The 15774-nt window shown below is 40.9% G+C and overlaps 1 protein-coding gene across 2 annotated transcripts in view; it reads left to right on the forward strand.

Moving 5' to 3' along the window:
- Window positions 1-12315, forward strand: part of PLEKHA3 (pleckstrin homology domain containing A3) — a 29494-nt gene extending 17179 nt beyond the window's left edge. Inside the window, exons 3-8 of one of the 2 annotated variants that reach the window (XM_074967676.1) lie at window positions 690-845; window positions 3255-3391; window positions 4359-4523; window positions 6697-6740; window positions 7666-7775; window positions 10468-12315. In XM_074967676.1, coding sequence (XP_074823777.1) covers window positions 690-845; window positions 3255-3391; window positions 4359-4523; window positions 6697-6740; window positions 7666-7775; window positions 10468-10595 — 740 coding nt within the window. In that variant the 3' untranslated portion in view covers window positions 10596-12315. Of the gene's footprint in view, window positions 1-689; window positions 846-3254; window positions 3392-4358; window positions 4524-6696; window positions 6741-7662; window positions 7776-10467 lie in introns of both variants that reach the window. The other variant, XM_074967675.1, reaches the window with a different exon arrangement.
- Window positions 12316-15774: the final 3459 nt, after the last annotated feature.

The following is a 15774-nucleotide window of genomic DNA, read 5'->3' on the forward strand; positions in this document are numbered from 1 at the left end:
TGTCTCATTACTAATCTCTTGAAACATTCAGTCCCCTTTCTTGTCGTCTTGTTCATTTTCTATAATATGGAGGAACAGTAATAGATAGATGCAAGTAATTTGGGATTAATTCCATCTCTCATGTACCCAGGGCTGTCCAGTGCTAGGCCTGGGAGTACTGTGGTTGAGAAATATGCCTGGTACTCTGTGACACCTGGGGCTGATTAAAGATGTAGTATTAAATACGTTGGCTCTGAGTGGAATACTGCTCCGTTCTCATGCTTGAGAGGATGGTGACTTTGACACAGAACCCAGAAGGTTGCATCAGAAAGGAAAGTGAGATTGATTTTAGCCTAGTCCTTCACAGATATTTGCCCACATCACAAAAATCTTCAGGTTGGCATGATTGAATCAGGACTAGACTAACAGCGGTGTTTCAGGTGAAGAATGTTTTGGCAGTGTTTTGATGGAATTTTGCACAGTATCTGTCCACACTGTGTCTGGCTCTAGCCATTTCTTAGTCAATTATGTTCATGAATGTCAAATTCATACAGTGTTTAAAATTGTTTTGAATAGCTTCCGTTTCTTACCAAATACAATCTGTAATATGTAAATAACTTGAAACAATATGGTCTGAATTTGATAAGTAGTATCCTTACTGGTTTAGTTATCTTTTGCAAAATTAGTCTTTTTTCCCTCTTTATCATTAGTTCATCCAACAGACAACACAAGAATGGAGTTAATAATCCCAGGGGAACAGCATTTCTATATGAAAGCAGTTAATGCAGCTGAGAGGCAGAGATGGCTGGTAGCGCTGGGTAGTTCTAAAGCCTGTTTGACAGACACCAGAACAAAAAAAGAAAAAGGTATTTATACCATTAAAGTGTATGAAATCTAATAACATTGTTTTTGATTAAGATCGTTCTTAATTTGTCCCATTCTAGTGGTTGAATTTAGTATTATTTATGTAAGATGTAAATCTAATTTACATATTGATCAATCTTAATTATGGATGTAATCCCTGCTGTGTGCATATAATAACTTCTGGTTTATATTTAAATTGGAATTTTCAAGGGGAACAGGAAAAGAAGTGATCAGCCTTCGCTAAAGTTAGCAGAAAGGAAGAATTATTGTTACTGTATTTCTCCGAGTAGTTCAGTTCCCTTTACGTGTGTGTGTGTGTGTATAAATATGAGCTCATTTTAATTAAATATAGTACTTTGATTGAAAGGTATCACTAAGCATGGTGAAATGGATGAGCTTAAAAATCTCGTAGCTGGCATTGCTCCTCAGAATTATGAATTTTGCCAGTCTAATTAGCCCAGTGAGTGTCTCTGCAATACGCTGGCAGCTTCTAACTGGAAGATGTTTGACTGGGCTATGCAAAGATATATCTGAGCAAGGAAAAATATTTAAAATATTGCAAATGTATGGCATCAGGTAGGTCAAATCACTTTTTTTATTGTTCATATGCAACTTGCTTATGACTTCACTTTACTACTCCTGAGTTTTATTACACTACTGGTTGTCAGAGTTTCTCCCTGTTTTGGGTTTCTATGTTATGTTCAGATTTGTCTTGTTCCAGATATTGGCCCTACCAGAATCAGAGAAATGTTGGTATTTAAAAACTAAGGGTCAGATACACAGCTGGTGTAAGTCAGCATTAACTCCATTGACTTCAAGAAACTATGTCAGTTTGCACCAGGTGAGGATCTGCCCCTTTATCGACAATTATCTGACTTGCAGACGCTTTGGCTGGGATTTTGAACTGAAGTCTCTGGGCTACCTCCTTTAGGCCCCTTTGAAAAGCCAGGCCATAAACTTGGGCAATAGTAAGTGCTTACATACATTGTAGTAATGGTATTCCAAATCTCAAACCTGCCCAAGACAATGGTGAACCATCTGTGCATGAATCATATTCTTATCTCATGAAAAATATAGAAATCAGTCAGATCCTTCTCTGCCCTGTGCTGCAGTTCTGTGAGTATTCAGCACTTGCCCATGTGACAGCCTGAATGGACAACCAAAGTTGTGGGGCAGTCACTGAGCCTCCTCTAGGAATGACACAAAGTTTTCCTTATGTACTGTGTCTAAGCTTAAAAAACACTGGACCAAATCAGACTCACTGCAAGAGCACAGGGAAATTACACAAGTTTCAGCTTTCATTGTCCTGCCTTCCACTTCTAAAAGCAAAGGGTGTGATTCAGCCCAGTCTGGTCTGCCCAGCGAATGTGATCAGAACAGCTCTGTTCTTAATGGCTATACGCCTTTAATTTTGCGTCATTTAGGTTGTGTCTGTGCTACAGAATTTTTTGAATATATTTCATTCAGCTGGACCAGCACAAGTGGGAGCCCTAGTTTAGACAAGGCTCTGGTGGTTTCCAGCATTTTTACCACTGTTAGTTACAACTTCTGAGCAGCAGATTTAACTGTCATGGTGAAAAACATAAAACCAGAAGCCACTGGAGGCTTGTATACACTAAACCTCCCATCAGCAATACCAAGAATTCAGCTCCAGTGAGAACGTTATCCTGTAATTCTGTAGTGCAGAAAAGGCCTGTAAAGACAGAACAGGCACATCTTTAAATAGGCAGTCAGGGAGAACTGTTACAGCATTTATTAACACTGTTTACAATGCTAGGTTATACAGAATAGGAAATCTGAAATTAACACAAAACCTGCAGCAAACACGATGGGGAAAAAAGTATTTTGTTCCTGCTGCTGGAGAGCTCTTAGTTACATAAAAGGCTAAAACTTAAACAATCTAGAAGTGCCACCCTCAAAATGCTGGTTGTAGCTGTTATGGAGTCATTTAGTTGCTGCTGTTCTGATTTCTCTCCATAATCCCCATTTCTGCCTCCCTAGTTTTTCTTGGTAAAGACTGGTAATCCTCTGTAGCCAGTCTGACAGATTTATAATTTGCAAGGTTCCCTGAGTGAGCAACTACTCTCCTCAGGTGCTTGTGGATATAGAGAAGCACCTGTTGAGGCCACAGACTTTGTCCATTGTGTTTTCCCTGGGATGGCACGGTAAATAAGAAAATATTTAACCTCTTGTTTGCTGGTTATATACCTTTCTCCATGGCCCCTTCCAAATTTATGTGTACTTTGTGAAGCTATTCCCAACTCATTTAAGAATCCCTTCCTAGTCTTGAAAAGAATTTCAATCTGTGCAGAGCCCTTATATGAAAAAAAATAAAATTTGTTCGTAAAAATTGTGTAGATAAGTCTTATGCCCTGATTGGTGGGGTTTTTTATTATTTTTTTTTCTTGTAGAAATTAGTGAAACCAATGAATCTCTCAAAACCAAAATGTCCGAACTTCGCCTCTACTGTGATCTCTTAATGCAGCAAGTTCACACAATACAAGAATTTGTTCACCATGATCAGACAAGCTCATCTCCCAGCATTGAGGTATCAGATTTGTAAAATTATACTGGAGAACCTGATTATTTAAATCATCTTAAGTTATTGTTGTCACCTTATGCACCTTATCAGCAACTTAATGTTGGAAAATATTTACATCAGGTCAGTTTAATAGATGTTTAAAACTTGTCTATATTCAGATACACTGGGTTCAGGAGTAGGGTAATACAGTCCACAATAAAAAATATTATGTAGATACAATGCAGGATGACATCAGAGTCATTTTAACAAGGAAATATGTTGGTGAGTCATTCAGTTAAATGACAGAAGCAAAGCTGGCTGGGTTGGTTGCACGTGAGTTCTCCTTGTCTAAGAACTCTACAATAGACAATAATTAAAACATCCTGTTTCTTTATACTTTGCTAGAACCTCCCTTATCTTTGCAAACTAGAATCCCAGGTCTTGAAAACTGCTGCAAGTGCCCACTGTATTTGGGCATTCATAGGAAATCTGTTTGCTCTTCTAATCCTACTTCATGACCAAATTCAGCCCTGGAATAGGTGGGCCACTTCACTGATGAGTGTAGGATTGTGCCCAGTTACAGCAGGGTTGAATTTGACTCAGAGACTCCTTTCATTAGGAAAGATAATAGATCTAATGGATGGGCCCCACTCTAATTAACTTATTTCACTAAATAGAAAATAAACTGATGACTCCAGTAGAAGTGATCGTTGCTCAGTCCTTCTGAAAGTTCAGCCCCTTGTATTTAGGAAGCAGGAAAAACATTTCCGTGTTTTGCTGTATTACCCCAACCTCCCAAAATAGTCTTCTGCTATTATATGTGTGTGTTCATTTTTCAATAAGGTTGATTCTAGCTACCATTAAAAAGAATAGTCACCAAACTTGTATTTTTTGAGAGTTTTTGGCCAGTTAACTGGGAAATCAGTTGATTCTAAAGTAACATTTTCTGTCTTTTTACATTCTTGCTGATGTTTGTGCTATCATTCGTTTTCAGAACATGAACGAAGCCTCCTCCTTGCTGAGTGCCACATGTAACACATTTATTACAACACTTGAAGAATGTGTGAAGATAGCTAATGCCAAGTTTAAGCCAGAGATGTTTCAACTGCCTCATCCTGATCCCTTAGTTTCTCCTGTGTCACCTTCACCTATTCAAATGGTCTGGATGTTTTATAAGTGTAACATTTTAAAGTGTTATTCTGTTGATTGGAAGGGTAGAAGAATATATGCTATGTAGTCACGTGTAATCCTGACTCAACTGAAGTCAACAGTTTTAGCCTTAAATGTAAATCACTACTGACATATTCCCTAGTCTGTTTGCTTGCCAGCCTTCACATAAATTGTTCATCGTAGGAGTAATTCTCCTGTGGTTGATGACAGTGCTAATCGTACCCAAGTACTGGATTAACGCTCAGTGCTTTTCAGCATTCATACGAAAATTAAATTATCCTGTTACCTATACTGAAGGGTTATTTATTACTGTTAAATACAGTAACTCCTCACTTAAAGTCGTCCGGTTAGCATTGTTTCGTTGGTACGTTGCTGATCAATTAGAAAACATGCTCATTTAAAGTTGTGCAATGCTCCCTTATAATGTTGTTTGGCAGCCGCCTGCTTTGTCCACTGCTTGCAGAAAGAGCAGCCCATTGGAGCTAGCTGATGGGGGCTTGGAACCAGGGTGAACTGGAAGCCCCTCTATCAGCTCCCCACACCCCTAAGTTCCCTGTGCAGCAGCGGGGAGTTCAGCTGTCCCTTCCCTCACTGCCATGTGCTGCTCCTGCCCTCTGCCTTGGAGCTGCTCCCAGGAGCCTCCTGCTTGCTGTATAAGGGGGCGGGGGAAGAAATGGGGCTAATGTCAGGGTGTCCTCCTCCCCCCTGCTCCTGCCCCCCTCTTATCCCATCTCCATAGAGCAGGGGGGAGACAGGACAGGGCTCAGGATGGAGGGAGCTTGCTGGCAACAGGGGCTGTCTCAACTTGCTGATCTACTTAAAAAGGCAATGTACTTAGAGTGGGGGTCAACATACTTAAAGGGGCAATGTGCATCTTTCACACACACACACACACACACACACACACACACACACACACACACACACACACGTCTCTGTCTGCCATGCTGTCTCCCCTCACTCCATTTGTGCTGCCTTGTGAGGCTACATTAACAACAACGTGTTAACCCTCGAGGGCTCAGCTATTCTAGTTCATCATTTAGCAGTAAGGCATTCCCTGGGAAATATCCCACCCTCTTCCACCCTCTGACTTCACCACCTCAACCAAGCATCATAGTCATCATTGCTGTGTATAATATAGTCTTTTGTCTGGTGAAAAAAAATTTCCTGGAACCTACGTACATTAATTCTTATGGGGAAATTGGGTTCGCTTAACATCGTTTCGCTTAAAGTCCCATTTTTCAGGAACATAACTACAACATTAAGTGAGGAGTTACTGTATTCATTGTTCTCTTTTAATACTGTAACCTGGCTGCTTATCAAAACAGAGAACTTCTTTGTGGCTTAACTCTCAGCAAGTGCATTTCAGATTCCCAGTGTTAATATGTCTCTTTTTAAACAATGTCCTGGTTGATCAAATATGCCTTTAGCTGACAAGTTTGTTTTTGTTAAATAATGTATAAGATTAAAATACTTTATGGAATTCTTAATTTTTTATTTATTTTCCTGTTGAGGGTTGGGATAAGTGAGGCTCTGTCAAACTTTATTTCATATATGTGGATTCTCAGATCTACTCTGTTCTAGGTCCCTCCTCCCCCCCGTCTTTCCCTTTCATTTATGTGTATCTGATAATCTCCTCCCTTTCCTCCCATCCACTCGAACGACTCTTATTGATCAATCTTTGGGTCAAATGATTCTCTTGGGCACATTTAGAGAGTTCCCATTGAAATCAGAGGGCACCCTATGTGCATATCAAATGGCAAAATTTAGCTCTTGGATTAATCCTTTTGTATAATGTAGACTTGAACCTGACATTAGTTAAAAATGTTTTGAGGTTTCTGTGGATTCTACCAATGATCCAGTAGAAATTTTGAGTAATTTTTGAGGCTAGAGAGAATGGGATGTATAGATCCCAGGTAATATTTTTGGGTAGTAAACTAGTTCTCTTTTATTAGTGCTTTAAAAATTCCTGCATTACTGGCAATCTATCCTCTTTCAAATAGCTAAATAAGATTCCTTAATTGTGGTTGACTTTTGTTTTAAATAATAATTTTAAAAAATCACCTTCTCTCTCTGAGAAGTGTAAATAGAGTATATGGCTGTGTATAAGAATTTTATAAGTCCTGATAAAGAGATTACAACTTGTTTCATTCATTTTCTAGATGAAACGCTCCATTAGCCATCCTGGTACATATAGTTCAGAGAGGTAAGAATACAGATTGCTGTTAAGTAGGCTAATTCACTTTCTGAAAGCACCTCACTGGACCAATTTAGCAAGCCCCTCAGTAGGGAAATATCAGCTGAAGTCACTATGCAGAGGATTTACATGGTTGGCAAATGCTTTAAAATTTAGGAAGTGACAATCTAATATCAATAATTTTGCAAATCCAAAATTAAGACACAGATGTTGCAACTTACATACAAGTCAAAGATATACTAGTTAAGTTTAAGTTTCCATTTTTATTCTGAGTAATATTCCAAATTTGATATATTTTTAGTTTAGTTTTAAAAAGAAATATAAAAATATCATCGAGGAGAGACTTCAACATTGGCAAAATAAATAAGTAAAGCCAACTGTTGTTATAGATTTTTTTAAAATCATTATAATAGAAATATGTACATAATCTTTCTATGGTTTTTGGTAGAATTGTATAATTTAAAATGACCATTATAACTTATCCAAGTTGTTTAATCAAGTCTTACGGCAAATAATGGAGGTATTATCTAAGGCCTTCATCCTGCAAATGCTTATGCATGTGAGTACCTTTATGCAAATAAGTAGTTTCAGTGGGACAACTGTACTTGCATAAAATTATTCATACACATTAGAGTTTGCAGGATCGGGGCCTGAAACACTAAGATTTTTGATGATTCATTCTTGTACAATTTGAATTTGTTTCTTTTTGCAAGAATTATATTCTTACCACATTTTTCAGATTTCAAAATCTGTGCAGGCTAACCGTGTTCTGTTCACATGGAGTTCCTTTCAGTTTACTCCTCAGTATTGCTCTTTACTATCTTTGAGAGCACTATAAATACCAAAAGATATATCTTAAATTAAAAGCTAATAGACTGGCTAGATGTTTTGTTATAAGTTTTTAAAACTAATAAATCCTATTTAATTTCAGTAGTCACGCCACAAAAGAACCAATTTCTTCACTCCATCGGTTATCCCAACGACGCAGAAGAACATACTCCGATACAGAATCCTATAATGATAATCCTCTTGAAGATACAGAGAGTAAGTTGGGAGAGAGACAGAGTGTGTGCTTCTGTTGAATTTGTTACCATACTTAGCATAATTGTTGTACTGCTAACACCAATGCAAAGAGAATACTTAAAATTACAATCTTTGTATGTAATCAAAGCCATTGCATGAAACAATAAAGTTGCTTGTAGGATTCCTAGGTAATGAATTAAAAGTGCTGATGTATTCACTATGGCCCTGACTTTGCCACCCTTTACTCACCTCGACTGGTATATTAGATCTGGTGTAGTCTCACTGAAATCCGGGGTACCATTTGTAAAGTAAGATACTACCCGAGGTGAGTAAATCAGACAGAACTGGGCTCTACATAGGGATTACATGAACAACAAACATTTGAACTACACATTTTCATATATAAACTAACATTTGAAAACCTGTGCAAATGTTGAACAGTTCTTTCCAATCTGACCATTATAGTGAGTCAGATTCTTGTTTCAGTTACACCAGGGCAGTCCCATCGAGTGGAGCTAATTTCTACTGCATGGAGTTACACTGGTAGAACTGAGAGGAGAATGTGATAACCCAGTGTATTAATAAAGAACAGTTTATACCAGTGGCCTACCCACCCCATATACAGAGCAACACTCTTCTGAAACAACCCAGCATGGTCAGGTTTCAGAGTAGCAGCCGTGTTAGTCTGTATTTGCAAAAAGAAAAGGAGGACTTGTGGCACCTTAGAGACTAACAAATTTATTTGAGCATAAGCTTTTGTGAGCTACAGCTCACTTCATCGGATGCATTCAGTGGAAAATACAGTGGGGAGATTTATATACATAGAGAACATGAAACAATGGGTGTTACCATACACACTGTAACGAGAGTGATCACTTAAGGTGAGCTATTACCAGCAGGAAAGCGGGGGAAAAAAAACCTTTTGTAGTGATGATCAAGGTGGGCCATTTCCAGCAGTTGACAAGAACATCTGAGGATGGTCAATACATCAAAACAACAATCTAGGACTATTATACTCTATTTCAATGATCCCATGATAAATAGATCCCGTTGCGTAAATATGCTGAGGTAAGGTCTCTTTATGGTATTCCCATGAAACTCCCAATTGATTTTACTCATTTCTGACTTTATCAGGAAGGCTGTGACTTGCTTTCTTCTTGATTAACTCTGGTTTGGCTTGGATCCTTTCAAGAGTGACCCAGTTCTGGGCCAGCCTCTCCTCTCTTGGAGTGTAACTTACCCCTTGTGCAGAAGGTCAACACAAGGCCTATGCACTGCTCATGTCCCACTTAACTCCTAATTGGTGTTACACCTTGTGTTGTCTTTTTGAACAAAGGTGAATTCCGCCCTTTGTGACCATGGTCTGGTTCCTCTTCCCATGGATGACCCAGTCTGTCTTCTCTCATGACAGCAGTGGTCAGATCAGTCATGTTATTTTGGGTAATCCCAGTCTCTTCTTGTTCCTTGTAGAACTGCTCCAATTTCTAGCTTTTTCACTAATGTAGTTTTTGTCTTTTGCCATGTTAGACAGAAGAGTCCCTTTTCTGTCTTCCACTTTAAGGGCTCCAACTGCCTAGAGTTGATTCAGTTCCTTCTTTTCCCCAGTAGGTGGCACCGAAAATAACAAACTTTCAGTAGGGGATTCTGTATCCCATCCATTTTATTAATGAACTGTTTACACACTTTCAAGACCAGTTCTTGTTTGAAAAATGACTGGAAAAGGGCACTGTGGAGTTCCATGTTTATTCCGGCTCACTGATTCTGTATCTGATTTGCACAGTTTAAAAGATAAAATGTACTTTCTTACTGCCAACTACTGGGTAAGATTTAAGCTACCATGAAGGATGGGGCTGGGGAAGACCAAGCAAAGAGTGCTCCTGACGTTTTTCCAAACAGTGCATCTATATATAGAAATAAAAAGACCTGTTTGCACCCCACTTTTCTGTGATAGACCACCTCTGACACCTCTCCAGGTGCTACATAAATGCCAAAGTGGAACAGATGTTTCATTTGAAGTGGAGAACTTTCCAGAGGCTCTGTGATGTCTTCCAGTAACCTAAATATGCGTTAGTTATCTGGCATAACCTTGTTAAGTAGAGTAACATTTGAATAGTGTACTATTATTACCCTGTATTCTGACTGACATGGAGAACAGCACTCTTTGTGCTCATCAGCTGCTTGAATATCTGATGGAAAAAGTGTCACTTTTCAAATGCAGAAACTAGTCTCTGGCTGATTTGCCAAGTGTTTAAATCTATCATTAATGAGCCATCTACTGATCAGCTAGACAAACATCCTTTCTGGTATAATGTGCAATAAACTGGGTTCTTTTAACAAAGCAAACACCTTTATTAATGCCTAAGTGTCCCAATGGAGTTTTTCAGTGAAAGGATTATTGCTGCACTAATTCTTAACACACGCTCTTTGTTGGCTCCTTTGACTGAATTTCCCTGTGCACCCCAAAAATTTTTCTCTTACAATATTTGTGTATTGCATAGTATGATTATCTGTAGTTCTCAGTAGCTTTTAACATTACTCATCCATTACCTCAGGCGTTGATGTAGACTAGAATAATTCAATGCAGTCCATAGAGAGCATGTAAATATTACGTCCCATAGTTTAAAAAAATGTTGTCTATGTGAAATATTAGCAAGCAGAATGATTAATAGATTGAATTGGAGCACAGTTTAAATACGAATCAATATCTTAATAGGACATGCCCACTGTTCCAGAAGTGCTCTCAATGGACACTTGGCACCATCTACCATTCCTGAAGAAAACAGATCGGTTTCAAAGAAAAGATCTGAACTGGAAGAGACTCTTCCATCCTCTTCTTCCTGAAGAAACTGCAGTATTCAACTTCCTATAAGTAGTGCTATGCAAAAGCTGCTGTAATTATATTATTGTTATAGGGAGTAGTTATTTCCCTTTTAGAAGGATTTTTCTGCACTTTATAGAATAATGTAAAAACTAACTTTGAATTGTATTTTATCTTTATATAGTTTATTTGCAAGAGTATTTTCCTAATGACTTCACAGTTTGAATGTGCATTTTTTTGGAACAAATGATAGCTTAACAGATAGGCATCTGCATTTGTAAAAGTGTAGCTCTTTTCTAAAAAGTGTGATGGTTTGATAGTTTAATAAACCTGCAGATTTTAAATCTTGAAGGTTTCAGGTTTAGGGTGGCGGGTGGGGGGGAATGTCACTTGTGCCATGGACCAATTGGTCATTTGTACAAAGTTAGGACCCGGTCTTGCAGTCCTTGTGCACTCACTGTTCTCCTTGAATGGGAATTTTGCTTGTGTAAGAAGTAAGGGATTGAATCCCTAATGGGTTAATATAGCAGCTTGATGGTAATTTTAATATTGCCTTCCTTTAAAAGTACAAGGATATACATAATCTGGTCCTTATTTTTAGCCAATGGAAAGTAGAAATATCTAGTTATTTTTCTAAACAAATGTATAAAAATTAACTTATCTGCATATGAAGCATTTGTACCAAACATTGGGTATTTAACAATGTTTATTTATTTTTTTTGCACAAAAAAAATTTCTACTTACTTTCATTACTAAAGGTCTAAAGGCTTCAACATGTACACAAATTGTTGCTGAGGTGTGTAGCATCACTGAATAGCTAATGCAGCACTGTAAATTTACTCTGCTCATTTCAGCTGAGACATATTTTTAACAAAGTATTATTTTAGTGTTTGCTTCTAAAATAGACTGTTAAGCTATTGTTGTAAGGTATGAATATTTGTATCTCTACATACTTTATTTATGACGTATTTATACAAAAGGGGACTTCTGTTTATTATGACTCCTATATATCATTTCACTATGGCATAAATGTAGAGCTAGAATCTGATCTCAATTACACTTGTGTAAACGTGCATTAGCTGTAAATTAGATCAGAATCTGCCCCTCTAATGACTGAATTAATAATATAGTATAGCAATGCCTGCCATTACCTCTCTCTCATATAAGGTTGTTAGTGTTTGCATTGTAAACTCTTGGTTTTTGTGTTCACTTTGAGATAAACTTGGTCTATAAGTCTTAGCCATAGAGTACTTTTTAAAAAAAAAAGTTGCTGTTTTTAATTTACACAGTTCGTTAATAAATATACTGGTTTTTGCATTCAATCATGCATCAAATTTTGTCTTATAATCGAACCTCCTTTTAATTTGACATTTATTGCCTAACTAGTCTGGTACATGTTAATAACATCTTGAACTTGTGTAGGCACAAGAAGGTGAATTAACAATCAAATGGAAGCTCTCCTTTTAAATTTCCTTGATTTTTGTTTGTTTAAATTTTCACAAATATGACGAGTAATTACATACCTAGGTCCTCAATCCTGCAAATGCTTAGGCACAACCCACTGAATTATACATGTGGGTAGTTTAAAGTTATGTGTGGGTATAAGGGTTTGCAGGATTAGAGCCTTAATTTGTGCTCAAATTACCAATTGAATGTAACTATCCATTGCCACACACAAATTAGGCACATAAGTGATAGTGCATTTTTCTGAAAATTTGGGCTTTAATGTATGTTGTTATACCGCCACACTCTTGTCAATTGTAAAAATAAGTATTAAAAAATATGAATGAAGTTACTCAGTAATTCGCGTATTGTTGCCACAATCTATCATGTTGATGGGAGCTAGTATATTTAACCTCAACTGCAGAGTTTTTCTAAACATACATGCAAATTCACTATTTTTTTAATCCTTAATATTTGAGCATTTTTCTTCTATTTCATTGGGTTTTTTAATTGTACTCAAAATTGTCCACGTTATAGGTCTAAAAATGAAATCTGAAGCCCAAATGGTCTTTGAGTTAAGATTGCAATAGAGAAAAAACCCTCTAATAGTACACTACTTCTATAGCTCTCATTTCTTTAATTTTGAATGAATGCCAAAAACTAAAGTAGAATTTGTTGTAATTTATGTTGCCCTGAATCTGAGACCATGCACTTTCAAATGAAGTTTGTGGCAGTTGTATGAGTCCTTATTTAAGAAAATATCCATAGGTGTTTCAATATTTTGGTTGTTATCGTCTCCCATTAATACTCTGGTGTTGGTTAGTGTGTTTTGTTTCCAGGAGTGGATGTCAAATCAGGGTATTCATGTTTTTGGGATTTTTTTTTTTTTTAAAAACGCCTGTTCTGAAACCTCATTGAATTATTAGCCTAGCTTTCATTTTACCAGTACATGTGCACATATTAAGCACATAACCTGTTAGTTTCTGACCATCATGTAGTGCATAAAAACAATTATTTGGACTCCATCATTGTACAAGCGGTGCAGCAAACATAGGCTGACCTACAAGATCTGAAAAGTCAATTGACTCCACTGGGACTTCTGCCACAGATGAGAGGGCACTTTAATTGTAGAACTGCATAGCTCCTAAATGACTGGACAGGTACCTTATTTAATCACACTGGTACTCACCATCCCATGGGACTTCTTGTGTCATTAAAGCTGGAGGGACAGTTCAGTACAGACCCAATCCAACTCCCATTAAAATTGAGTCTTTTATCATTAATCATGGGAGTAGCTCTGTTGACATCACTGAAAATGCCCATGTACTTAAAGCAGGGGTGAAAGTAAATTAAAGGACTTACCTGTAGGCTGGAGTCCTGAGCAGGGGGCGGGGCCTCAACGGGAACGGGGGCGGGGGGGGGCTTTAAATCCCCAGGCCCTGTAAATCAAGATTTAAACGACCTGGGGCTCCAGCTGCGGTAGCGGCAGCTGGGAGCCCCGGGCCCTTTAAATCTCCGTTGGAGCTACCAGCTGTGAAGGCGGTTGGGCGCCCCAGAGCATGGGGGCAATTTAAAGGGCCCAGGGCTCCAGCTGCCACAGCAGAGTCTTGAGCCCTTTAAATTGCCACAGGACCCCCCCAGCCACCACCACTACCCCAGGGCTCTGGCAGCGGGGCTCCAGCGGTGATTTAAAGGTCCCAGGGCTCCCAGCAGCGGCCACATCCCTGCGCCCTTTAAATCACCACCCGAACCCTCCTGCTGGAGCCCCGAGAGTAGCGGCGGTGGCCTGGCACAGCGATGTAAAGGGCCGGGGCTCCAGCCACCGCTACCGCCCTGGGCCCTTTACATCGCTGTCTGAGTCCTGCTGCTGGAGCCCCCAGGGTAGTGGTGGCAGCTGGGGACTCCTGCGGTGATTTTAAAGAGCCCCGGGCTCCCAGCCACCACTACCGCAGCGGAGCCCCGGACCCTTTAAATTGCTGCCCAAGCCCTGGACTCCCGACCGCCTCTGCTACCTGGGGGCTCCAGCAGCGGGGCTCCAGCTGCTGCCGGGAGCCCCAGGCCCTTTAAATTGGCGGCTTGGGGAAGCACAGAATGTGTGATGTCCAGAGACCTCAGTGACACTGGGGCACCGTAGCAGCCCAGCCCCCGCTGGCAGTGGAGGATCCTTCCACAGCAGTCAAGCCTCTGCAGGCGTTGGGGGAGCATTCCAGCAACCACGGGCAGAAGGGTCTGCAGCTCCCAGCCAGGGGAAGAGGGAGCTGTGGCAGAGAGAGTATATTCCCCTTGCCCTACCCGGGGCAAAGCTAGGTGAGCAGGTGCCTGAGCCCCTCTCCCTTCCCTCCCACCCTGTTGGCAGCTGGCCTGAGCCCCTCTCCCTTTTCCTTGCCTGTCCCTCCACATGGAACTGGCCAAAGCGTGCCACCCCCACCCCAGCACCGAGCTGTCCCAAATCGCTGTCTCCCTTCCAACGGTGCTAAGCTGCCCCAAGCCCCCTCCTCCCATGCAGAGCTGGCCCAAGCCCTGTCCATTGCCCGCCCACCCCGCATTTGGCAAAACTGAGCATATGTCCCGTTTGCTCTTGCCACCTGGCGATCAGTTGACACGAACAAATGCACAGAAATCAGGAGGTCGGGCCCCTGCCCTGACCAACCCTGGCCCCACTGCATTCCCCCGTGCTGCCCAAGCGCGGCCCCCCCCATGTCTCTGCCCCCAAGGGTGCACTACCTGGGACAGGTGGAGGGTCCAAGGTTCCCTACAACAGCCCCAGCTCCCTGGGAAGCTCTTACCACTGCCTGGCTTCTGGCCGGGTCGGGGGGGGGGAGAGCAAATGTTCTTTGTGCCCAGGGCCCCCAAAAAGACACTTCTGCTTGCTCCGCCCTCAAATGTAGCCATCAAACTATGACTATGCTGCTTCTCCTGAGTCATTGGCTGCTCTCTGCCTAAAGGGTGAGTGCTAGGCCTGCTGACAATGAGTAGAAAATATGCGGGACAAATTCGGAGCCTAGGGTTAGGTTTTCTGAGTTGGGCTGGTGTGTGAGTTTAAGTTGGGGCGGGCGGGGGGGGGGGGGGTGTCAAACCAGCCCTGCAGAGGGTAGGCCTGAGCTGTGGTTAGGGAGACAGAGTAAGCAGCTTTAGTGGGGTATATAAGGCTCTAGATGGAGGACACGGAGATGGTGGGGGAAGCTGTGATCTGCGAGGCGGCCGCGTTGAGTGCAGGGAGGCTGGACTCGAATGAGGGTTTTTGCTGGATTGCGATTGGATGAATGAAACCAGTAGGGCAAAATGAGACTTTAATGATGGGACGAGGCGCATGAAAAAAGGCGTTTTATATAAAGTTTCTCCCACCCTTCTGTATACTGTATTGTTTTTCAGTCTGAAAGTTTCTCTCTACACTCAGCAAAACACTTCCTTGTGACCCCCCCCCCCCCCCCCCCCCCCCCCGGCCTGGTCCTTCACAGTTTGTTTACTGAAAATATGGCCACCTTGCAAAATGGGAGGTGGGCATAGTATGTCAGCCCACCCCTCCCGCTGTGATGGACAGCTCGCTAAGAGGCCTAATTTTCAATTGATGCCAGGTCTTTAGCCTCGCCCACTGCTTGTTAAATTAGTGGCCCCAGAGCCAGCTGGCACAGCTCTCAGGGCACCTCATGGAAAGCAAGCACTAGAGGAGGGTCCTATGGAGCCCTAGCTGTAACTCTCCATTTTGGGGGTGGGGGGTGCATGTGAGTGCTTCTACCAGGAGGTAGCACTTTATCTGGT

Source organism: Natator depressus, chromosome 11 (assembly GCF_965152275.1).
Source record: "Natator depressus isolate rNatDep1 chromosome 11, rNatDep2.hap1, whole genome shotgun sequence".
Classification (NCBI taxonomy): domain Eukaryota; kingdom Metazoa; phylum Chordata; order Testudines; family Cheloniidae; genus Natator; species Natator depressus.